The sequence below is a fragment of the Stegodyphus dumicola genome, chromosome X2 (genome assembly GCF_044657685.1).
Source record: "Stegodyphus dumicola isolate Sdum_Otavi_A_Nest chromosome X2, ASM4465768v1".
NCBI lineage: Eukaryota > Metazoa > Arthropoda > Arachnida > Araneae > Eresidae > Stegodyphus > Stegodyphus dumicola.
Genome location: NC_140781.1, coordinates 34,103,654 through 34,130,663, shown reverse-complemented (window position 1 = coordinate 34,130,663; position 27,010 = coordinate 34,103,654). Strand labels below are relative to the sequence as shown.

Below are 27,010 nucleotides of genomic sequence, written 5' to 3'. Positions count from 1 at the left end.
TTCCTAATCAGGTCGAACTACTAATATTCGGCGGTCTTAACCATTCCGTCACTAGAGAGACCCGAGTACTGGGAAAAAAACACCAATTGGGCAGAAGATCTGACCAAGACAAATCACTGATTTTTCAAGAACTAGCTTTTACTGAATAAAGTTTTATTTGTTGTGTTTCAATGCGAATCCATGCATTTTAAATTTACTATTTGGCATGAGAATGAATATATGAAAATCACAGCAAAGATTAATATAGTAATAGAGTGAGAGTCCAATTATCCGGAAATCAGAGTATTCTTAATTTCTGTTATCCATATCTCTTGTTCTATTCCACGCTAAGTAAAACTACGTCTGTTGTTAATTTTCTATTGGATTTTAATTTAGCGCTGATTTACATTATACAAAACTATAATTTAATAAAATGTATGAAATTGTTGATTTCATTATTTTTACATCAATAAAATATTTCTTGGTTCAATTTTAGTTGAAATTGATTAAGCGCAACTCGCTTGGCCGCCTGTTCCAGACTGCTGTGTAATTACATTTTTTTATTTCACTTCTTGTGGTAAAAGGAAAAAAAAAATTAGTAGTTTCTCTCCGTTTATTATGAATTTAAGTTCTTATTCAATTTTAAAAAATTGCTTTCTTTATCTAATTTCAGAAGTGAAGACGAAAGCATGATTGTATATTAGTTTTTAGAATTACGTCATAAAAAAAATTTATCCTCTTGTTTTATTTATTTGGAACACAAATTCATTGTGTATTTAGGTAAGTAAAGATAACTTCATAGTTTATTTTGCCAGAAAATGATATGTTTCGCATTTTGTTTTCCGAAAGAATTTTTTGAATGTATAATTCTAGTTAAAACATGGTACGACAGATGAAAAAGTGAATTTTTAAAATTTTATATTAAACATATATAATTTTCCTGCGAAAGTACAACCATCCAGTTAACTGGATTTTTTTCAAATGCTTGAAATTCAACCTTGAATGATAATTTTAAAAACTATAGTTTTCCTCTCGAAAAGAAAAGAATGAAAAGAAAATATTCTCGGACAATTTCCTTTCTTGATTCTCCAGGTGGACACGTTAATAACTACATAGTAAGGTTAAGTAACCGTTTCTCATTAAAAAAAAAAAAAAGAATAAAAGGAAAAAATAAACAAATATATAAAACGAAAGTACTTGATATTTAGAGCTGCCGTGTTAAAGAACACCATAAGTTAGAAAATTCGAAATTATTATAACTGGAACTTTTAAATTCTCAGCCTAACGAAATAATGCAAGCTATACAGTTGTCAAAGGTAAGTTATTATCAGCACACGAATAAAGGAATTACGAACAATTAAACTATAACTAAAAGTTTATTTGAATCGTAACCTCTGGAATATAACTTAAAATAATGTGCAATACAAAAAGAAAAAAAAAAAATTAACTTGTTAGCACGCGAATAAGTACGGCAGCTGGCCCAAATCCGCTAACGAGCTATATTTCTGCCTACTAAATCAGTTATAAACACCTGGATGTATTCCAAATTTTTAATTTCAGTTTTTACTTTTTCCAAATGACGCCTAATTTACAGTCAGCGAGCAGCGCCAAAGTAACCTCTAAAACGGAGAACATTTCCTGATGTAGGAACTAATCACGCGACGTTTGCGCGTAAGTTGTAGGGGAGAAACAGCTGCAGTTATATAATCCTGACGTACTAAATGAAACTTATATAAAACATCTAAATTGGGTAATTTATTCAGACGGAAGCCAAGAAGGTGGAAAAACTTTAAAACATTTAATTATTAGGAAATTTGCATATAATTGCTACAATATGTCAGCTCAATACACTGACTACCAATAAGTATTTGGACACCTATGCAAATGACGATATCTGCGGTCCTAAGGTACGTCACAGACTCCGCCGGTATATATCGTGTAGGAAACAGCATCGGCTTTAGTCTCATGCACGATGCTTCTCAGTTCGGAGCTCTCTGATTTCGAGAAAGGTATAATTATCGAGTATCACAAATGTGGCCGATCCTTAAGGGACATATATAGCGATTTGAAGTACCCAAAATCGACAGTGGCCTATGTGATCTAGAAGTGGAAAGTGAGCGGTGATTGTCGGAATGTGCCCCGAGTCGGCAGACCAACGAAACTGGGAGATAGAGACCGACGAGTGCTGTCCAGAGAAATTCGGAAGAACCGCACCCAACCGATAGCCCTCATCCGCGAGGAGTTTCAACAGGCATCCGGAGTATTGTTTCAATGAATACCCTCCGTAAGGAAGCACATCTACTTAAGTTTCCATGGTCGTGCTGCTGCCCATAAGCCTTTGATCACAAAGTCCAACCGCGCTGCTCGGTTAATGTGGTGCAAAGCACATCGATATTGGACCGTAGATCAGTAGAAACGGGTTCTTTGGAGTGACGAATCAAGGTTCTCCCTTTACCGTTCGGATGGCAGGGTCTGGGTCTGGCGTCTATCTAGAGAACGTCTCTTGCCAGAATGCATTGTGCCAACAGTCAAGTTCGGCGGAGGTGGAATTATGGTCTGGGGGTGTTTCTCCTGGTACGGGCTGGGGCTCTTGGTCCCCATTCATGGTAAGCTCAACTCCGATGCCTACTGCACTATTTTGGATGACAATGTACTTCCTACGTTGTGGCAGTTTTACGGGTTGGACCCCTGTTACTTTCAGTACGACAATGCCAGTTGTCATGTTTCGACGTTAACCAAGGCTTGGTATGGTGCCAATGGAGTTCATCGAATGGACTGGCCTGCCCATATTCCAGACCTGAACCCTATCGAGAACCTCTGGGACGAGTTGCATCACCGAATTCAGGGGTGCACTACCCGTGCAAAATCGGTGAAGGAACTTCTATGTCTTCTCTAAGCCGAGTGGAAGAAAATACCACTAGCTGTCATACAAAGACTTGGGGAAAGTATGTCCCGGAGGGTCCACACTGTAATTACCTCTCGTGGAGGCTCTACCAACTATTGATTTTGAATAAAGTTAGTTTTTCTTTTCTATCACATGTGACCAAATACTTATTGGTAGTCAGTGTATATCATAAAATCAGGGATAAAATTTAACATATATCCAACTAAATGTCACTCATCGGTAAAGGTAATATTACTGGATCCACCGACAATTACTAGTTTATCAAAAATATGTAAAATTAGTCGACACGATGGAAAAGATTGGTTTGGCTTAGTGTATTTAATTATGCAAACCACTCAAAGGCTCTCTGCTTAAAGGTAGGGATGCCTTCGTATTAAACTTTCTAAGGGAAACTCGTTCGTATACACGTTACACATGGGGAAAATCACGAAAACGTCCATGCAGCAAGCTCGTTCTCCTGAACCCCGCACCAAACTACCAATGCTCAGATACTTTACCGCTCGATCGCTGCTGGGGCTCCGATAGAAAAGAATTCGTGCAAGTAGAAAATAATAAGAAATCCTCTATTTCTTCAAACATAACTAAGAGGTTAAGCACGTGGAAGATTGTAAACATAATTTAAGTACATTCAACGTTTAATTGAGTATACGACATATCTCAGCAAAGCTGCCTAAAAAACTGCTAAAATTCTGACTACACCGCCTGGTTCTGTCCGTGGTTCTGATTTGTCCATTTGTTTAAATGATTATATTAAAAGTACGCGAGCGAAGGGGGATTGTCTAAGGGCTCTATATGGAACTGAATTTTGTTCACGTCACACTAAGCGAAAAGCAGGAAAACACCCATGCAGCTAGCTTGTACACAGAGATCCCAGTCCAGATGGAGCTACCAGTTGTTGTTGTTGTCTTGTACATGTAATTTCATGGAAGAATGGTTGCCATAGCCTCAAGGAGGTTGGACTTTTATCCCCCCTCAATTTTGTGAGAGAGCACGCTGGGGGGGGGAGGTCTGGGGGTCTCCCACCCCTCTCACCTACCACCTAACCACACGAGAGGACTTTCGGCTTGACATATATTTAGAGTGCGCCCATGCCGAAAAGACACAAGCATTTACAAACATCCATGCCTTCTCCGGGATTTGAACCCGGGGCCTTCGATACCGCATTAGGCTCCTCTAACCACTCTACCGTCTAGGCGGCGGAACTACCAGAGTTCAGCGGTTTTAGCCGCTCGGCTTCTGATGCGCCCATGGACTCGGAATTATGGAGCCTTATCAACACCGCTTTAAAGGGATAATACTTTTGACCTATTTCTTATTAATTTCTTGACGGCCTGCCTCAGGTTGTTGCTGTTATTTTTATTATTATCTATTGTAATGAATGAAAAAATAGACAGTTTCTTTCCTTTTATTGCAGATAAATTTTTTAAACTTCTTTATACTTTTGCGTATGCGTAAAATCTAAGAAGAAAAGAAAGAACCGAGTGGTCACAAATCATTATCCAATAACTAAGTAATAAAAAAATATTTTATTATTTATCTAACGGAGTTTATCGCAATAAAAAAAGACAAGTTAAAAAAGAGACAAATTTTCATATCTGCTGCACGTGAAAATCATTTTAACAGGAAGAGGTAGTCCAGTGGGCAGAAACCGGTCCTTTCGCACTAATGGGTCAGGAGGAGGGAGAAAATTTTTTTTGTTCTCTCTTCAGTGGTTTTCTTACCACAGCATCTGTGAAGAAAGCGCAGTTTCGTGTTTGTTTATTATTATTTCTCGCGTTAAACATCGCGGCAGTTTACAAACACTAAACTACTCGTTTGTAATGTGTTTAAGCTCTGTTTAAATTAAAGAATACCGAAACCATTTTTTTACCACAAATAATTCATAATGAATAGCATTTTGTAATTTAGAAAACATTTGGTTCTGCTTTGCAAAATAAAATGGTAACATTTACAAAAAAATAAATTCTGTTCATTACAAAGGGAAGTCAGTTAGAAAAATGGATTTATGGAATTAAACTTTTATTTGAACTGCATGCACCGGTAAGTACTCATTGCAGTGTATTCTGCACACAAGAGCAAAACGAAGCAATAAACATTTAAACTTATTGAACTACAAAGTCGATAACTATCGCAGATTTTCACGAACAGCGTACAAAAATCCAGAGCAAGATTACCGTATATAATTTTATATAAACAATTGTTAAACTTCCTGAGATAAAGTGACCAAATATATTGGAAAATTTTCAAATCTTTCTCCACAACATATGATCAGTTCTGAAATCGGTATTTCTGTATGTCAAGCATCAGACTGAATAAAATTGGACAAAAGCTAAGAGAAATTCTGAAATTTGCGGGAGATGAATACTCAACCTTTGTGGTGTAATAGTAAAAGCCTGCGAAAATGACCATCCGATGTAGATAATGATCTAATGTACTTTTGTTAGTAGTGCGCAATGATGAACTTCTGAGATATAACTTTTCTTTTCAATGCTTAAGCTTTATTGGATACTTTTGTTAGTAGTGCGCAATGATGAACTTCTGAGGTATAACTTTTCTTTTCAATGCTTAAACTTTATTGGATACTTTTGTTAGTAGTGCGCAATGATGAACTTCTGAGGTATAACTTTTCTTTTCAATGCTTAAGCTTTATTGGATATTTTAGAATCACAACTGTTTCTCAATAAACTATGGTGGTTTAACTCATATGAAATATTAGTATTCTTGACTGTACATAATTTTTTTTCTTCAGACATTCCTGTAAGACCTTGCGCATTATCTCAAATGCAGTGAGTACGCAATAAGAAACTGAAGTTAATTTGTAGGAGATGAGTATCAACAGGTAAACGCTTTTGTCATTTCTCAAAACTCAAAATTTAATGAGCATTAAGATAACATCGGTATAATTATTAAATTAATTAAACGATTATTATATCTCTACGTTATCGTAAAACAAAAGCTAGAACCATAAATTAAAATAGTAATAATTTATTTTATAAACAATGGTTCAGAAGATTAATATTTTTGCAAATATTTTAACTTTTGGAACTTAAGAACTCTAGCTAATTAGGCTAATGAAGGACGGCCCACGGAAATCCGATAGTCAAGCTGAAACTAACACTATGTAATATTACTCAAACGTTTATTTATTTTTCAAAAGAAGAGGATATACTATTATGTCATTTATTGCAAGAAAACCATTCCTCTCCTCTCTTTTGAACAACACATTTTTCAGACGCTCTTCGCCATTTGGATCATACTGATTGGTGTAGTTGAATTTGTTAAGTAGAAGTATCCCGAGTTTATTAATGTACATTTAAGATATCAATAAACAAAATAACTGCACAGAGTCTGGAGAGCATGAAGACTGTAAAACATTTCTTTATTTCGCATAATACACTCGGGAAATATTTGCTTGAAAGCAACAATGGATTTTTCCGCCAAACTATACTACTGCCCCACCAGCGGCCGAGCGGTAAAAGCCGCTTAACACTGGTAGTTTGGTCCGGGGTTTCAAGTCCCGGTGAACGGGCTGGCTGCATGAGTGTTTTCGTGGGTTTCCCCGTGTTTAGCGTGGATACAAGCCAGTTTCCCTTAAAAAGACCTCCATGGGGCATCCCTCCCTTTCCATGCAGTGCCTAAGGGCGGAGCACGTAATAAGCAAAACAAAAACTATACTGCTGAAAAAATCATTAAGTCGTTTGAAAAATTTGCTGTTAAAAAAATAATAGTGCGAAGGCAGGAATGTTACTATTATAATAGATGACACTGCATACGATATTGTGTTGCAAAACAAACAAATATTTGTTTGTTAATTTTGTTTGCAACAAAAACAAACTTAGCAGACATTTAATTCTTATCGCACAATAGCCTGAAAAATTACATCTCACGCTGTTGGTTTCAAGTTGATAATTGTCATATTTCCGTCGTTCATTTAGCATATTTGAAATTTTGAAAAAATATTTATTTTTCAGATGATTAAAAAAATTGACATGTATGCTTTACTAACATTTAATCTGGTGAATACGACGAAGGAACGTTAAAACAGAATCAAACCTTAATTTTGTTTGTAAACAAAAAAAGGAAGCAATTAAGTGAAACACACCTTTTCTCCAATATCTTCCTCCTCTCCGCTAAGAACTTTCTCATCTTCGTCTTCCTCTTCGATAATTACCTTCTCGTCTTCGGAAAGTCCTTCTGAAATACCACGCTCTTTAGCATCCTCCAGGTAGCTCAAGATGTCAATTTTGGACGCTCCCTCGAAAAATGACTTCTGGTTCGATTCTAGCGACGTCAATCCTAGTTTAAAAAAGAAAGAAAGAACATGAAATACGCATTATTAGTTATGGCCAATTGTGAAATTAATGGACGACGTAAGGTATTTAAAGTACAAATATTTTTACCATAAATAATAAAAAAGTTATTTAATTGAAACCCGAATTATCAGAAACTGTTAAATCAAAATAAATTATCAGAAATACTGATCTTTCTTTCGCTAAATCAGCACCACATGAAAACCGCAGTGACAACTCAGATATTCCGGGAACAGCGGGGTTGGACGAAAATCAGATATTTCATGAAATACTACAGTTATTTCAACTTATTTTTAAGTGTTTTCAATTCATAGAATCTAAATATACTAATTTCTTTCATTTATGCTAACCTTACTAATTTTTTTCGATAAATTTCTTTCCCACTTTGTTAAAGGCAAAGGATACATAATCTTCTTCGAAACTCCGTATAAAACAGGGGCCACCAGAGGTCAATCGGTAAAAACGCCAAAGTAGTACGGCCTGGTTCAAATCCAGGCAAATAGGCTATCTGCATTAGAGTTTTCGAGGTTTTTGGCATATGTGAAGTGACTACGAGTAGTTTCCGCTGGTGAGTAATCCATGAAAGCATCCTTTCCCTAGACAAATAGCCCTCCCCTACTTTGCCGTATTCCAAATAAACTAATCGGCATAAGTCATGACAAAAGTATTGCTTGCTCAAAGTCCTTAGAATTAAAATTCAGTAATTAGCTTTTATTTAGGAATTTAAATACAAAAATCATATCAAAAGTCTTGCTTGTTCTCAACGGTAAAACAGTTCTTGATTTGAAACAAGAGCTGTTTTACCGTTTACAGCCGAGCGGTAAAAGCCGTTGAACACTGGTAGTTCGGTCCAGGTTTCGAGTCCCGGCGAACGGGATGGCTGCATGGGCATTTTCGTGAATTTCCCCAAGCGTACCGTGGATACGAGTCAGTTTCCCTTAAAAAGGCCTCCACGGGGCATATTCCCTTTCCGTACAATGCCTAAAGGCGGAGCACGTAATTTGTAAACAAAAATGTAGGCAAGGAAAATAATTAAGTACCCATGCGTTATTGCTCAGCCAGCACCTTCCGGTTCAGGCAGCAATTCTGAAGCAAAAACCGCAAACGTAAATGTAACCGTCATAGTAAACTGATACTCCATTTAAAAGGGTTTTCTTGCTAACTGAATAATCTATTTCATTCGTATTAGCGGAAACACAAAACTAGTATTTTTTTTTTTTTTTTTTTTTCATTTCCTGATTATATATTTTTTTCGATAAACCAAATTACAATTGAAATTCTTGTCGTACAATAGGAAAAAAAGGCATAATATGGATAGATATTATTAAATTTTGTTTTTAATAAGAGGAAATTGTTCAGATACAGCCTGATTGTTCAGACACGGATACTGCAACATGGGAGAAAACAGTGATAATTAACATTTAAAAGCCAAGAACGATAAATAATAAGAAAATAACTAAAAATGAATGTGTGAAAATGTATCCTCAGGATATTTTGAAATAAAAAGGAAATTCACTGGAGCATTAAGATCGGAGCATGCTTCAGCGTTTATAAAAACATTTGTTACGGTTCCGTAATCTTGCAGATACTATGTAACTATTATTATTTTTTAATGAGAATAACCTCGTGGCCGCTGCTTTGCTCTTTAGCAGTTCTGCGGAATTCCCAGGTTTGTTACAAGAAGCATCTCTTGAAGCTTTTTTGCATAAGGATTGAATTAAGGGATTTTTGATTAGGGCAAAGCATAATGGAATATACAAGAACATACAAGCGCCATATGCTTAATGAAAGGGATACCTTTCCAAGGAACACTAAACCGTATTTATAGCTTTAAACACAAGGGGAATAAAGAAATTCTCTTGGTTTGGTTTATTATGTCAAAGCACACGAGGGCTACCTGCCAAAGGGGAAGGATGCCCTCATGGATAACTTTCTAAGGGAAACTGGCTCGTATACACGTTACACACGGGTAAAACCCCGAAAACGCCCATGCAGCCAGCACGTTCGCCGGGATTCAAACCTCGGACCGATCTACCAGTGTTCAGCGGCTTTACCGATCCGCCTCTGGTTGGCAGAAATCCTGAAATACTAAAATTTCAGTAGAAGTTATTTCATTATGCTTGAACCAGCAACAATTAATTTGCTTTTGTTTCCATTTTTATGAAAAATTTCAGCTCTTACCGATATTTCGTTACATTCGTTTCATTTTTTTAACTTTAAGAGATTGTATTCTTTGAGGTATAATTTTATTCACCGGGAAGGTTGCAATATCCAGTTTCTTCACAAATGACTTGGTGTACACAGGTTCCTTTCCCTTTAATCATAACTATTACGTCTTAATAATTAGAAAATTACATAGTCCATGATTAGTTAAACATTTGTGAAAGATAACTGTAAATACGAAGCTTATTTCCTTCAGCTCGAAGCTGTACTGCTTGGTATCCGACTGTGCAAGTTACACTGTTACACAGAAATCAGTTTTCGCCTAGTTCAGAAGCTCTCAACTTCTCAGCTAAGGGAGAATTTCCCCTTGAGGGGAATTTTATACTTTCAGGGGGGGGATGCGGTCAATCTTTTATTTAGCCGTTTAGTATTTAGTTTTACTTTATGAATATAAAACAAACTAGTTTTATTCAAGTTTTGGTATTTATCAACATTTTCTATATTTTATTCTATTTAATTAATAAAACACAGTAAAAATAATCTAAATTTAAATAAATCTATACATATGTTTCAAGCTTTGGAAAGGAGGGGGAAGGAATGGACATCTAGCAGTGATGAAAGAGCTGTACGGAGGGGTGAGGTTGAGAACCTTTGGTCTAGATTCAAACATCGCAAATTGTGATTGAAGAGAATTTTTCTTGCATTAATTAATTAACCTGATGAATATAAGCAATTTTTAGTAAACAAATATACAATTACAGATATATTAATTCTATACTCTAGAGATTCCTCATTAGCCTTCTCTTGTGTGTAAAAACAAAGGATATAGCATGCAAAGATAATAATAGCAATGTGTAAAGATAAGAAATATTCGCAAGATATTTCTGACAAAATTGTTTGATTGCTGTTAGCATAGTTAATGATAGCAGTGGATGTAAAATTTAAGGAACCTGTAACAACAGTAATATTTTAAGGATTCGTTCGTAATAACTTCTTTATGTAGGGTATTTAACAATTCAATGCCTCACAGCCTTTTAAAATTTTGATTTCAATTTAAGAAATTAATTTATTAAATTGATTTCAATTTAAGAAATTAATAAAACAAAAAATGATCATTTTAGTCACATTACAGGCAAAAATGAACAAAATTAAAATTTTTACAGATACGATCTTCAAAGAAAACTCATCGTTTCTTATTCTACCCAAGAAAAGGGAAGAAACTTAATAAATTGCTAAAATTTTGTGATCTGAACCCTTTTACCCCAATAAAAGAAAGAAACGAAGACGTTTTAAACGCCATAACAAAATTGAATTACGTTAAAAAAATTTTTGAATTTATTTCATTTAGCCATACTTTATATTTTACGTTTATATTTATATTTAAGATATTATATTCTATTTAAGATCATTTTCAGAAACCTTTGTCAGAAAACTTACTTGAGTAGCTGCATCTAAAGATATCTGGTTCAAAAAATTTTACTCATACCTCGGGTTATTTTTATCATATGAAGATACGTTTTTTCCCAACTAGTTAGGTTAAAAAATTTTTTGTTCACTTTTTTTAATGAAACCTGCACGAGCACTTCATTTATGAAACATGCACTAGAATTTTATTTATGAAAAACCTGCAGAAGAACATCTCAGTGAAAGATATTAACTTGAACAGAATTGCCAAAGTCGGGTAAGGTTAGATTAGGTAATTCGAATATCGAAAAAAACACAAGGCTATCTGCCTAAGGTGAGAGGTGCTTCGTGTAGGACTTTTTAAAGTAAACTGGCTCATATTCGCATTTTATATGGGGAAAATCAGAAAAACCAACCAGCCCGTTTGTTGGGATCAAACGCAGTATATGTCCAGTCGAGCTTCCACTCTTCAGCGGTCTAAAATACTTGGCCGTTGGTAAGGCTTTCCCAGAGTAAAGAAGCTTACATTATTTCATTCATTTCTTAAATTGGATATACGGATTTATGACCACATGGTGAAGATATATTTAATCGTACTATCTTTTTAAACACCTGTACAGGTTAAGAGCTCAATGTACTTGATTAAATTCTAATTTTAAAACAAATATTATTTTTACGGAATATTTATTGAATGGCACAGGGGAAAAAAATAGAAATTCCTCTTCACGCGCTTTGTGTTTAGTAAAATATTTTTCCCATTATTGATTTCAAATTTTTCGAAAATAGAAAATAAGCCAAAACCACAGTTTTATGCATAATTGAATATGCCAAAGCTCATAAAGGCTACCTGCCTAAGAAATGAGGAGACCTTTCTAGTTATGCTAAAACAAATATAGTTAGCTGAAGTAACGTTTACCATAAACTTCGGTATATTACTAGAAAAATCATGCAGCGTAATTTAAGAATACCCTAAAATTGTGTTAGCAAATGGATTTCACGAAGTTTTATTTTCAAATTAGTTTTAAAAATACATGATACAGTTTAAGATATAATATTTCTATGAAATATTCTATTATTTCATCTTATTTAATAATTATAAATAATCTAAATAACTGTAATTTCAGTAATATTAAATTCATGTAAATAATTGATCGCAGAATTTTACAGTTAGATAACTGATCAGTAATTCTCCATGATGTTTTCTAATAGTTAAAAAATATATAAACATATTTATGAACTTCAATACAAAGCTGAATTAACCATCAATAGTTATAAAAACATAGACTAGTCCGACATACACTGTATAACGCATAAGAGATTTGCTGAGATATTGAATATTCCATAATTTTTTTTTAAAAAATTGTCAGAAAATTTATCAATATTCAGAATTTATTTCAGATTCAAAATCATTTACTTTTATTTAATTACTAGCATTAGTTTTGCGACAGAATGTATATAAGAGAAAAACAAATTAATTTTACGTTTATAAGATTAATATTCTTCAAAATCACAGTCAGCGTAAAGTCAAAGTTTCAACTTACTTTTCGCTGCACTGGTGACATCCGAAAGCTCTTCATAAATGGGATCCAGATTGTCGTAATCATTCTCCAAAACGTCCTCATCGGTATCATATTGCTCAGGAGAGAGATTTTCTTCAGGATCACAGACATCAGCTTGTTCAAATTTGGCTGCCACATGGTTACTATTATCATCGCCAGATGGCGACACCGGAGATGTCATCACCGTCATTTGACTGTTACCGACTTCTTCCTGATTAGATGAATGATCAAGATTTTCGGAACATTTTGTCTGACGGGAATTCTGTACAGGCACATAGAATACGGATCTCGATGAAGAGAGAACCTACAATGATATATGAATTATTCAAGTCCAAGAGTAAAACCAAAATTTCTATATTGTTCCTGAGCCAATATATATAATATGTGTGTGTTTAATTTTTAGGTTTCCAAGCGATTTACAAAAAGGACAGCTATTAGTATATTAACCAATATACTTAGTGTTTTGTGATCCACTTGTTATCCTTTCCAGGCACAGTTCAGAATTGCATGCAAGATTGTACCACGTAGGTACTTCAGGCATTGCATTATTTATCAACATTTATTCTTGCACATTAATTCAGAAAATTATTCTTTAAATACTACATTTTAATAATTAATGTGCCATTTTATTATGTTATTGAAGTGATAAAATTTCACATAAAAAATCTATTATATAAAGAACACAATTGTTTCCTTCCTTCAGCTACTGGAAGACGTCATAAATTTAAGCATTCAGATCATCATCAACATCATCATCATTATAATATCTGAAACCAGCACTCGGCTTACTGAATGTTTCAAAAATATTAAAGATTAAGAAATTAAAATTAATCTAATCAATGGTGTTATTCAGTTTGTGCTAATAATTTCGAGAGCTTAGACCGCTGTTTTTGTAGCGATTTTAAAATTACTACCTATATAACTGTCTTATAGAAAATTTCTCTCAAGGCAGATAAAATGCCAGTCAGTAATCAATATTGTTTCAGATATGTTGGAGAATTCGGAGTTAAATATGGGATCCCAGCTATGTGTTATCTCTACCTGACCTGTATTTTATATGCGCAAGATTTAGAAAGTTTAGTCATTTTAAGTCAAAATTACTGACATTACTTTTAATATTTTACTGAAAGCATTAATTTGGCAGCCAATGCAATGGTTATTTCACTATGAATTTTCTTGCAGCAAATATAAATCAGTTTCTTACGAAAATAAAAAATTTTATCCTAAAATTCTTTTAGAGGAAACGAAAATATAATTCTCAGGGAGCATATAAAATAAACACATACAAAATAGCACAAAATAATATTGTTTACAAAACTATTCATTGCAACAAAATGAACAGTGATACAAGTTAAGAAATGCATCCCGTATGCAATGTTATGACCAAACCTATCCCGGTATTCTCTTACCCAGTTCTCATGGTTTAAACTCGGCCCTATGTTTCCTACGAAAGAAGCTATGAGGACAGAAGCCATAGCAGTACTTTGGACAATATTGTGTTGCGGATATTGTTGTAACTATTCGAAATAGTTGCCGCAGTAGGAGCCATATTGTGGCAACTATCGTACTCCTAGGTATACGGCAGTTGCCACAATGGAATATGCCTTATGGCAACTTGTCACAATGTGTATTTATTGCAGTATACAACCATAGTGTGTATACAGTACGGCTATAATATGGAAACTATATTGCTGCCATTTATCCGGTCAGTGCCGTACAGCGCTGGTTACATGTGATAGGTGTTGAATTAATTTGGCTTGCTCAGAGTCCTCACCTCAACCCTTTAAGGTTACCCATGGGAGGAACTGGAACATTAAGTAAAAGTCAGGTCATGCTGCTCCATATTGGTGACAGCATTGACCACTGTTCGTTTGCAAGTATGGCGTTCAATGACAACAGCAATATTCCGAAGAGGCTAATATCTCAAGAAAGTGGCATGTGTCGTCAGAGCAAAATGGTGGACCTACACCGCATCATTTTCTACTTATTTACAGGAGAATATTGACCTTCACATCTTCTAAGGAGGTTCAGTCAACGAGGACTGCTATTGTAACGAGGTTCTCTTCCCTTACATGTGTCTTTTCAGAAGTGCTACGAATCCTCAGTTCCTCTTCATAGACGATAACGCTCCATCTCATTGTACAATTGCTGTCGAAGAGCTGTTGGAGAGTGATGATATTGAACACATAGAGTGATCGGCAAGGTCTCTGGATCTAAATCCCATCGAGCATGTATGGAACTTTCTAGGGAGACGGGTGGCAGCACGTAACTTATCGCCAGCAACGATTCTGGAGCTGTGATTCGTGCTACAAGAGGAATGGGCAGCAATGCCTCAACAACTCATTGACAACCTCATATTCAGCATGGGCAAATGATGTGAAACATCCACAGCAGTTAGGTGAGATTATATGCCCTACTAAAGGCTGGATGTTTCTTGCTGGACACCTGCCACATGGATGTTTCGGCTTTCTGTTGCATTGTGCTCCATGCTGCTTTTTCAAAAAAGTTCCTTTCTATTATTTTGATTCTTTTTTTTTGGGAAGTTTTGCTTACATTACCCAATATTCTTACACCTTGGGGATCTTATGATATTATTTTTGTTGATTTGGAAAGCTTTTGCACAACGTTAAATTGAACAAGTAATATAAAAACAATTAAAGTCAATTCCTACTTAGGTCAAGAAAGAAAAATTTTTATTTTAGTTACTTTTTATGAACCTTATTAACATTTTTTCGTTTCTAATTTATGAAGCTGATGGTAGTCTATAATTTCTCATTCTATCCATCTCTCATAACGTTTCATTATTGCAAGGAACCTTTCCAGTGAGTTTCGAGCAGTCCAGTTCTTCAATTAATATTACATCTAATGATTTCACACGACTCAAGGCGACATATGCTTGACCTGCTGCGAAGAGTTTTTGTAGGAAGCTTTTCTTGGCGCTTATGTTTTTCATTCTCTAATCGTTGTGTTGTAGTTTCTTTTCGCATTCTCCGTTTGTGAAAGGGACATTTTAAAGGGTTATATTTTAAACACATATTATTGTGACGTTAACATAGAAATATGAGGAGAATTTTCGCTACATAATGGGACATTATATCCGCTTCATCCAAATCTATAAAACTACAAATATAAACTACAACTTCTTTAATTCCATATACTTTAAAAATCTTTAGAACTCTGTCTTACTGTTGCCACTTATTTTTGTTAAATATTACAATCCCGTTTATCACAGGCATGTACTATTAATTACAAGTTGTTATAAAATTAATTTTTACGGCATGTGAGAATTCTTAACAAACAATCATTATTTATAATTCTTATAATATATTTAATAAAAGCAGCATTATCTTTAGTTCCGATAAACAGGAATAAATAAGTAGGAATTCACTTAAAATGTGAAAAAACTGTATTAACATCGAATGTCATCCACTACAAGTTTAAAAAATGTATTTAAATTTGAATGGATGAATAAAAAGTATTTTATTAACGAATGAAAATTTGAACAAGATATAGGGAGAGTGTCAGCTAATAGTAGGAATTAAAAAAAACAGTCTCATCCTTAATTTTTGCACACCAGTCTACTTCCATATATACTGCATATTTGCCGAACTGTGCAAACAATATTGCATGCATTCATTAAAATTAATTTAATAGCTGTTTAATATATCTATCATATATTTTTATTTTAAGTACACATTTTATGTTACTGTTTCTAAAAACGAAGATGACGTATTTATGTGCATTACTATAAAATATGGCAAAAAGTGGTATAAAAATCATAGTTGGAGACAAATCTCATTTGTAAGCAATAAGAAGAATTAATGAAGAACATGTGAAATTAGAAACAAAATGTTTTGCCCCTGAAGAGGAAGAATTTATATCAGTCATTTTACACAAAATATACGCAAGATTTTAACCTTTCGAGGGAAGGTGTGAATGTTTTGAGTATGCCATTTTCGTGTTCCGGCAAAATAGAAATTGTTCCCAGTCACTTGTTGAGACTTGTCCTGAAAACCTTGAGCGAAGTGATCCAGAACAAAAACGCACAACTTCATCTTCAATAATTAAGCCTTTCTTTATTATGCACAAGAAAAATTCTCCACATGGCATTAATTTAGGATGGAGTAATGCCGCAGCGCATTTCTCTCCTAGCGTTTATTTTGAATAATTCTATTTAAATGAAGTGATACCTCGTTATCCGTCATTAATCCGTTCCGGATCTTTGGATGTATACCACACGAACATTATCAATAAGAAATAAAGGGAAACTAATAATTCATTCTTATAAGTCGGTCGTATTATTATAATCATATCACTATTTAATACTAAAATACCACTGCAGTGAGTGAAATAGATACTGCACATAAATGATATAATTGAGGATATTGAACAGTTGAGTACATAAGTATTGCTACACAAAACTATTGCACATAAGTAAGCTACACAAATGTTTTTCAGCTATTTAGATAAAAAGCAATTATTTAACATGCTTTAACCTTTTTCGGCACGCTACCTTTTAAAGTTGGAGTTTTGCTAAAAAAAAAAAAAAAAAAAAAGGGTAGGCAATCTAATTAGGCCTAGAAGAGTACACAAGTAAAATTTTGTGAAGATAGCACTTATCGTTTAATTCTGTGGGCACACTGATTGAACAGAGCTTCGAAAAGAGTGCTGAAATGAGCATTGTTGTCAATGAACTGACCGATGAGATGCGGAGAAGCAAAGAATACAGACTCTCAGTTGTCCTAGATTATCGGTGAGCCCCGTCTGGGCATACCTAGGGTTCGCCATTTGATTTTAGGCTTCAAGGTAAAAAATTAAAACTAATATAGAATAAGGAGATTAGCATACAACCAAAAAAATAACACAGAAATTTCTTTTCAAACAATTCTTTTTATACCCTAAAAAATCTGGAAGATTTCTTTGAAAAATGAGGGCCTTAAAAAACTAAACATGGCTAAAATGTATGGACTGGTTTGTGTTGAGCTGCTATCTACTATAAATAAAGAAGGTTCAGAGTAACCTATAGTAACCTATAAATCCTTTTTCATTCTATTTTTCTGTGCGTACAGAAGGAAATTTTTAGGTGCGCCGCAAAGGGTTAACGTCTCTGGTCTGCTTCTTAATCAATTTCACCCTCTTCGCAACGTTAATCTATTTAAGAGAATCTTTGTGTTTCACAGTCATAGACACCCATCGGGAGTACGGCATGCCCTACCAAGTCCCGGATGCGCGTGCCATCTTCATACCTTCTAACAATCTCTTTTTCACCTCCATGGTGAGCCTAACAATTTTCTTCATTGCAATCACAAAACATTACGCGAAAAAACGCAAAATCACTTAAAATTTGAGAGAATAGTGCAAAAGGCGTACTACGCTCATGAGCAGTCGAACTACCATTGTCTCGAAAGATGTAGACAAGTGTAATGCGCCCAATCGTGACTCATCGAACTCGAGTCGTATTCCAGACAAAAATTTTCTCATGCAAACAGGACGTATAACACATTGGACGTACTTCAAAACGGACGTATACCGAGGTACCTACATATGGTTTTAGGTTCTTCACCGTGATCTGCTAAGAATTAATTCTTAAACCTGTAGGCGTATCATAACTGTTTAATTTAAAACTATTTAAAACATTAAAAGAATCTGAAAAGAGAAGATCCGAACGCAACTGGTTTCATTTTTTTTTAAATTTTTTTAAAAAAAATTGTAAACCTTTCATTTTTTTTAAAAATATAAAAAAATGAAAGGTTTACAATTTTTTTGAAGATTTTTAGTGGTAAACCCCTCTTTAAAATTTCAGCATGTAATTTAAGTTTAAAGGTTGCAATATTTTACGATTTATTTATTTATGCATTCATTTAATTTGCCTAATTTTGCATTTTAGACTGGCTCGTGTCTCTTCCATATATAACGAAGCAAATATTTTCCCTTTAATATATCATTTTTTAAGGCTTTAAAAGGAAGAAGTTTCTTCCATATTCTCACATTTCCTGCTTAGGTATTTGACACAGTCGTAAATAGCAATATTTTCCCGCTCCGTCAAATGAAACTGAAATGCTGGGAGTTAGGTATATGTGACAATAAGCAAGGTCACATATTATTCAGTATGTTGTCTCGAAAGCAAATAATCGGCAATGAACATCAATATTTGTAGGGAGGTTGCTAGAGAACTGGGAAACCTATACTAGGAGGAAAGTGGTCACGCTGCTGTGAATCATTTCAAAAATATCGAATGACTATAACAACTCAATGCGCTGCTGATGTTTTCAAGGAAACTTTTCTTGTAATATACAATTCTTTCGATTACATATCAAGACCCTTTTATTTAATCTACGAAAGCTATTCAGCTATCAAAACACACCAAAAATTTTGAAATAGATTTGTGGGAAATGAAGTATGAAAGCATCTAAGCGTATAACTGAAATATAGCTAGCTAGGTTTTTTTTTTCCGATTTAGTATTTTTGGTACATTCAATAAACACATCTAAAACTTTTATTAAAGTCCGCGGCAATATTAGCCGCAAGAGGTTTTAAAAATAAAATGTATTTGTAGCATAAGTCAATAAAGATGATTTCTTAAATATGAAACTCAATTCATGCCTCTAATGAGTCTACTCTGAATCTAATTAAAAATACTTAAATAATTTTCCTTCGACATCTGACTAAAAATATACATCTAACTTATTCAGTGTAAAACGTACATTAATGAAAGTATAAAAATTTTAATTCTGAATTCTTCTGTTGCTGTCTGTGTAATAATTTCTGAAGAAACGTCCTAAAAAGCATACCTTGAAGTATGGAAAATAACAAAACTCACAAATATGATTTCAGGTCTTTTCAGTTTGATTTGTAAGTAATGAATCCACTTATTAGAGCTCTGTCAGACAAATACAGAAATTCGGGCAGCTTTCCGTCGAAATGAAAAAAAATAACTCAATAGTTCCATTTAATTTAGTTCAAATGCTTCACATTTCATAGGAGCTTAAGATATGATCAACATTCTCTTATAATACGTTCGCGTGCGTGTCCGTGAACTGATTTTCTGCGAAAGTTGAACAGGTGGTTTAACTTCCAGAGCACACACCAAGTTGCAGAACATACAAAACATTTATGATGATTTAAACAATCTATGTTGATTTTGATCAAGGGTGCAATATATATATATATATATATATATAATGCTGAACCTGCTATACTAAACAAATAAAAAAGACAAAAATTTGCTAAGAAAAATTTCGTTATAGAAAAATAGCTCTAAAACTGCACGGGTTATTCTGCATTACATAGGATAACAAAAATTAAAGAGAACTTTAGGCATGGGTTGTGTTTTCTTTGTTACTGCAAAAAATCAGGGGTCAAAGGTAGTACCAGTTTAGGACACTCAAGAAAGTATCGTTACATGAACGACATTTGTGCATGATCTTACTCGTTTCTCCCTTTCCTATTATATGCGACATTCTTCAACAAATACTTTACATCTGCTTTTTCATGTACATTGAATAATGTTAAATAATTAGCGATTAAGAAATCTTTAGCAGTTTCAATAAAATAAATAATTTTTGGCAGTATTAAATGTGCCTAACTAATTTAAGAAGATTTATATGAATTATTTGCTTTCTGTTGTTTGAGTTACGCTCAAAAACCTAAACCCTTTTTGCGTAATGATGTGTATCTGAATAAACAAACAAACAAACAAAATTTACTCTTTACCCAGTGATGCGAAAGTTTAAGGTCTTTTTGTTACACGTTAGGCCAGAAATGGACTTATTTTGATACTTTGTGTACAGGATACTCCCACCATTTACGAGTTGGCCGACTAACACAAAAAAATAAACTATTCTTTAGCGTATTTTCCTAAAAAATCATGCAGAAAGGTATTAATTTCCTTTGAGATATAATAACTTATGAAACATTAGTGGAAAGTATATGAATCGTATATTGCAGTTCCCTTTCTGAGGTTAGATTTCTGATCATATACCTTAATCACCACTAAACACGTACATCTTTTTGATCCTACATAAGAAATCAGTTTAGAATTTGCTGCAACTTAATGATATGTAGCGAAAGATAAATGGCATCCATCCAAAGCATGATGATCTTCCAGTGTTGAGACACACTTTATTTAGTAGTTAAAAACTGTATTTTATGGTAAAATGTTTTTCTTAAATAATTATTGATACGCTAAAATTATATGCATCACCGAAATTTTTCATGTGGTGACCTAAATTGGAGAATTCCCTGATGTAACAAAGCAGTTTACTCAATATTGCAATTAGATTTAAGAAACATATTAATACCTTTTCTTTCGAACCTTTCTCCAGAAAATCGAAACAAAATGACGGCACTTCGTCCAGTTCGCTGGGGGACTCTGGGAGTGACCTATGAGCTCTCCGAGCGGATGCCGTAAGCGGTACATCATCCCTGCTACTTCCATCGCCACAAAGAGATGACCTGGTGGGACATAACAGGATATGAAGATGCAGATCGGAAAACCTCCGCTTCGGCAGGGTAGCCCTTCGTCTTCGGCGGTGACCTTTGTCCTTGTCCTCCATAAGAGAAACGCTACCCTTTTCAGTCCTTTTTCTGACATCTTCCAAAGAGGAAGACCTTGCAGGAGGAAGTTTAGGTGGTAAACTAGGAGGTGGACTAGGTCTTAAATCGAGAGAAAAGGCTTGTGAAGACTGGCTGGCATTAAAAGAGTTTTTAATACTGTTCCGTTTGTAGTCACTTTCTTTGCAATCACTGCATGTTGGAGAAGATGCGTCTTGCCTGACGTCGAAATGTGAATGACGATCAGTACCACCTAAAAATTCAAATGAATAGTTAAAAGCATTTCTAAATAAAATATATTAATCGAAAATGTAATTCATAATATGCATTACCAGCAATCCTTGTAAAAAAATAGAATCTTCTAAAATGCTTATTTTATAATGCAAGCCTAAAATCTATTTTAAATTATATTAAAACTCACAAATTAAAATTTTGAAATATTCTTCAGATAGGTACTATAAGCACATGATTTTTGTTTTTAATACATCCGTTGTCAGGTTACAAAATGTTTATTGATAGTTTTCAGCCTCGGTGAGAAACAAAAGTATTCCTGTAAAACTACATCTTCGACAATATAGTATTTCACATAGAACATATTCATACATATAAATTATATTAGGCAACATAATTAAGCTAAAAGCTGTGCACATTAATTCCAAACGTAAGAATAAGTTTTTTAGCTTATTTCATTTTGATGATAAATACATCAATGCAATAACTCAATGCTCGCATTTGACCACCACCCCTTTACTTCAGCACAGTTTTGAGTAAACAGCATCTTAAGTAAACTAGCTCATCAATTATAAACAGTAATACAAATAGAACGTACGATTTATATTACAACTTAGTTTATATATGATTTATTGCCATTTTTCTTCATTGATTCCTGAACACACTGCAATTTGCATTTGCAAAGAGAGAAAGCACTTAGCTAAAAAGAAGTGTATAGTTTTAAATATATAAAATTCACAAAATAGCCAGTATCATTTTGCTGAAATATTCTAAAAAATAAAACCACTCATTTAATCAGGAGGATAATGAAAATGCACACACACATATATATATATATTCCAGGAAAATCAAAAGCTTTAGGGGAAAGGAAGAACTTTACTTTCAACAGAAACTGAAAGATTATACACAAATTAAGCAACTGAATTACATATAAATATAACTAATGACCTACAACACTTAATATTGCTTATTTTGGATAGCCTATGTGCACACAAATCACAGCAAAACTTATAAGCACATCGAATAACAAACTTCTATGTCCAACATTTTCGTGGGCCTCTTGCATATAATAAAATTACACACAATAGATAATTGAGTCACATTATTAGCGTCACGCAAAATCAAATTCTGAAGAACAGTTTCAGCCTCAAACAACGCATCGTTAACCAGAATAAGTCAGAATTTTCAGGTTTACAGAATTGCAACTTATGAAATAACTTCCGTCACGTGCTTGCTTGTCGCAAAAAAAGCCACAGTTTCGCTAACATCTACAGCGTGAAACATTTAATGTTTAATGCATGATCCTTGCATGCGTGTTATAAGTCTATTTTAGCTCTCTTTTCCTTACTGATTAGTTTGATGATCAGCTGAACCCGAAATAGTGTCATAAATAAATAACTTCTATCCGCATGTATTTAATCATCGCATATGTGGAGTAAAATAAAATCAGAAATAAGTCGTTAAATTCACTCACACGGGAAAGATTTATAGCATTATGTAGATTTATTCTGATTCATTAAATAATACCGCTTATCTCTTTCAGTTGACCTAAACTGATATTCACGCAAAATATAATGGAAATTCGGAACTTGCTAAACAATAAAAATGAGGTGTTTTCTGGAGTATTAAAACACAAAAATAGTTTCATCGAAGGCCTAGTTACTGATGGTGTTATTTTAAGTAATATACTTTGCCTCATTTCTAAGAAACATTTCACGGGCTGTCACATTTAAAAGCGCTTGATATGAAAATTGGATTTCTATTGGGCTGTCACATTTAAAAGTTCTTGATATGAAAATTGCATTTCTATCGCAGGAAGAAATTTAAGGTTCTGGCAAAACAAGGGAAGAGTGTTGCCTTCGTGGAGGACTTTCGACGGTAAATTGATACGTATTTATGTTACACTTGGGGAAAACTAAGCATGCAGTTAGCCTTTTCGCCTGGGTTCGAATCAGGGCGGATTACCAGCATTCAGGCGTCTTCAATCTCTAGAGCATTAGGGGTGAAGGCAGAAATTTAGAGTTTATTCTTAGCCAAAATTTATTGAAATTAGCACATAAAAAATATTGTATGTCTTTGTATTTCGTTTCGATTACTAAAATTACAACCAAATGTTTTTCCCCTGTCGGCGAAAGGTCTCAATACACTTAATTTACAAACATAATACAGTAATTCTAATTTTATCATTATTCCTTAAATTCATGTTAGCAATAATATTCTTCAGTCTCGAGTTTTTTTTGTAACAGAATGCAAGTAAGCTTAGAAATTCGGTTTCGGACATTCACCGACAGCTGTTGGCCGACATGGACGTTCAACCGACATGGACATTTAAAAGACACGGACGTTTAGTCGACGAGTTCTAAATGTATGCCGACGTGTCGGCAAAGTGTCACGGATGCTTACGGATGCCTGTCAAATTTCGTACAACTTTAAGAATAAAATGTAAGATAGAATTCAATTCATATGAATAACACTTAATGCGCGTTTTCGTCCAGTCTATTAATTAGTTTGCTGTATTTTAGATATCCCAAAGATCATTTAGTTTCCAGTAGGAAAAGTGGCATATATTTCGCTTTGAGCAACTTTTTCATAACCAACTTCTTTCTGATTTATGCACTTAAATCTGTACTTCAGGGATATTAATATTATTTATTTTGTTGGATTATATATTTTGATGTTTTCATACTATTGTATTTCCCAACTGGGTGACGAAAACAACAGTTATTGATTAAGCACCTTCATTGAATCGCTCAATGGAAAATCGAAAACAGCACCCTTTTCATACGATGAAGTTTTGGTTTCAGGTACAATCCCCACGACCTTAATCATTTCACTTGATTTTAGGCTCTACGAGGATTACATTTAATTTACACATAAAATTAGTTCGAAATTGCAGCTCAAAGGGATCTAATTCATAGTCACTGCAAATGCTAAACAGTATTTAAATCTAGACAATGTTCAAATGTTGATGATCAGTAGTTAAGTCTAACGACTTTCCTACTGTGCAAACAACACACTTGTATTCGATCATCAGAGAATCAAAATCAGTTTAATATCTTTTGGTTTCTATTGGTTGGAAACAAAAGTTCATGTCATATTCCAAACATGGAAAAATAATAGCTGGATTTAACTGAATGAAGAAGGAAATGTTATTTCCATACTTTCAGCCTAAATTATCGCCCATCTAGATGAATCTGACATCATGCGAGACAACAATTACAAATAAGAGTTTCTATAAACAAATCTCGTCACGCGTGCGAGTAATAGCTAGTAGCATTTTCAGCTCCTCAGTTTTCTTCAAATAAATATATCAGTCTATAATCATAGGAAATCCTTTTCATTTTTTAACACCTACAGTAATCAGTCGACATTTGCAGGTGGAATATTCTGATATATATAAGATGCGTATATTAAGCGCATGCCTCATTACAACTATTTTAACGAGGCCCCACCAGTGGCCGAGACCACTAAATACCGTATTTGACGGCATATAAGACGCACTGGCATATAAGACGCACCCTTATTTAGAAGGCCACACACACAAGGAAAAAAACGTTTCAAACTTAAAATGTGGTTTCTTTTAGTTCTCACGTTTCGCAAAAGCCAAATAAACAATCATTGAATGCAATTATCAAACATATTTTTTCAATTTTAGTTTATTAAGGAAAATTAACAAACGGCAAGCTATTTTGAACATGATATGTAAATTTCAATAATGAATAAATGAATGAACGGTAGGTGGTGGACCGAAATACCTTGCTGCTGCTCTGTTTCCATGCACTTTGGCGTAGTTTAACACTCCTAGTTTATACTGAATTGTATAGCTTAATCTCTTGTTTCCTGTAGTCATATTTTCCAGGGTATTTTTTTAAAACAAATAGATTTAAGCACCGATACCGACACATTTATACAGAGTAGCACCCATTCCGACTCGTGTGTCGGCTCAGTCAAAGAAAGTCTATGTAAAGAAGGAAAGGATCCATAGACGTAATGTGACCGTCGAACCTGTTCGAACTTCGACATCAGCTTCGAGCTTTGGCGCTTTTTGGCGACAGATATTTCACGCATGCGCAAAATAATTATGGCAGATGTAGAAAAAGTTATGTGTGTCTAGACCTTTATCCGGGCTAAAAATAACATTCAGTATTGAAAGTTAACCTGTGTCCTTCACGTATAAGACAGAGGTAATTTTTTTTTTGAGACGCAAATTTAGGAAACAAAGTGCGTCTTATATGCCGTCAAATACGGTACTGGTAGTTCGACCTGGCCTTGGGTTCGATACCAAGCAAACGGGCTGGCTGCATGGTTGTTTTTTGTGGTTTTCTCCATGTGTAACGTGAATACGAGCCAGTTCCCCTTACAAAGTTCTCCACCGAAGGTATCCCTCCTCTTACGCAGATAGTCCTCGTGACTTTGCTATATTCAAATAAGCTAACCTAATCTAACCAACTACTTTAATGCACACTGGAATGTATTTAGAAATGCAAACGTTCCAGACAGAATCAACATATTATTTTGTCTCTAACATTTATCTAAACCTACCTACAGTGTTCAGAACAGACAACTTCCTTCCTTTCAAAAATTCTGACATATTTAACTTCGTAGGAAGGCAATAATTTTCTTAAAATACCAGAATACCACAAAGCATAAAAGTGGAGGTATTTTCTGAAAGTTGTGTGATCTCCAATTATCAAACCATCGAATATGATGGAACGAATATGTGTTTTTCTTTCCAAAAATACCTGCTATTTGCCACAATTACAAAGGATATATTTCTTTGTTGGTATAAAGAGCATTTTTCGCCGAAATGAAAATACGAGAAATGTTATTTCAAGTGATGCATGATAAACGCACATTCCTCCCCCCCCCCAACAAGTGGCTGCTTGATTGTGAAAAGTGGTACATACAGCACGATTTGTGGTGCCAACAACATTCTGAAAACATGCTGACTTGTCTCTTTGAAAAGGTCAGACAGTTCGAAATGTTTTAAATATGAGCGTAAGGAGGTACTGCTTCATCGGCAGCATCATCTATGACATTGTAAAGGATAAATAAGCTGTAGGTTTTTAATGTCATTGGTATCGTAAAGGTTTCAGTCTGTTGTAGGTTTATTTTCCTTTCCAAAGTTAGAAACGTTAGTATGAAAAATTTTGAAAGTATCTAAAGGTTCTAAGTAATGTATTTTCATGCTTTTATTACCTTTCAGTATAATAATTACCTATTTTTCGTATCCTTTGGAGACTTATCGAAATGGCATATAAATAAAGTAGTCACTGAGATTCGCTTATACATAGGTTCAAATTATATGCACATGGTCATCAACTTTAACATCGCATAACATAGATTTATGCTTGCCTAGTTATGTAATGCAAGGTTTCTGCTGCTCATTAATAACCATGTTTTGAAGATTATAGAACAACTTGATTGGAAATCAAATGTTAGCTGATTTAAAAACCTAAATTCGTTTTGTGAAATCTAAAAACATAAATTCGGCAACTCCTGACGTCAAGAGCTTGTCAGTCGTTCAGTGACAGTGGACATTCTAAGCTTTCTTATAAATCGCTCTTGTGGAAATATTTTATTAAACATAAATATAAACTAATAGGTTATAATAAAACTAATAGGCCTATAAACATATTATAGTTTATATAACAGAAATATAAACTAATAGGCCTTGCGTTTTGTTCATTGAATATAGTACTAATGGAATTATTAACGATATTGAACTGGCGAGATGTTAAGAATTATAGAAATCAAGAGATTTTATTTTAAATTTTTTTTTATTCAAGTGAATATGGCACAGCCATCAATGGCCCTCTGCCTAAACGCGATCAAGGTTACTTAGATTATTTCAAAGCAATAGAGGACTGTTCGACTAAGAGAAAGAATGATTTTGTAAAGCAGTT

At 34.2% G+C, this 27,010-nt stretch overlaps 1 protein-coding gene across 2 annotated transcripts in view; it reads right to left on the bottom strand.

Moving 5' to 3' along the window:
• Window positions 1-27,010, bottom strand: part of LOC118190092 (uncharacterized) — a 239,820-nt gene that overhangs the window by 67,686 nt on the left and 145,124 nt on the right. For both annotated transcript variants that reach the window (XM_035360789.2, XM_035360790.2), the window contains exons 5-7: window positions 20,621-21,126; window positions 12,303-12,624; window positions 6,987-7,180 (exon numbers count right to left, since the gene is read on the bottom strand). In XM_035360789.2, the coding sequence (XP_035216680.1) occupies window positions 6,987-7,180; window positions 12,303-12,624; window positions 20,621-21,126 (1,022 nt within the window). The remainder of the gene's footprint in view (window positions 1-6,986; window positions 7,181-12,302; window positions 12,625-20,620; window positions 21,127-27,010) is intronic.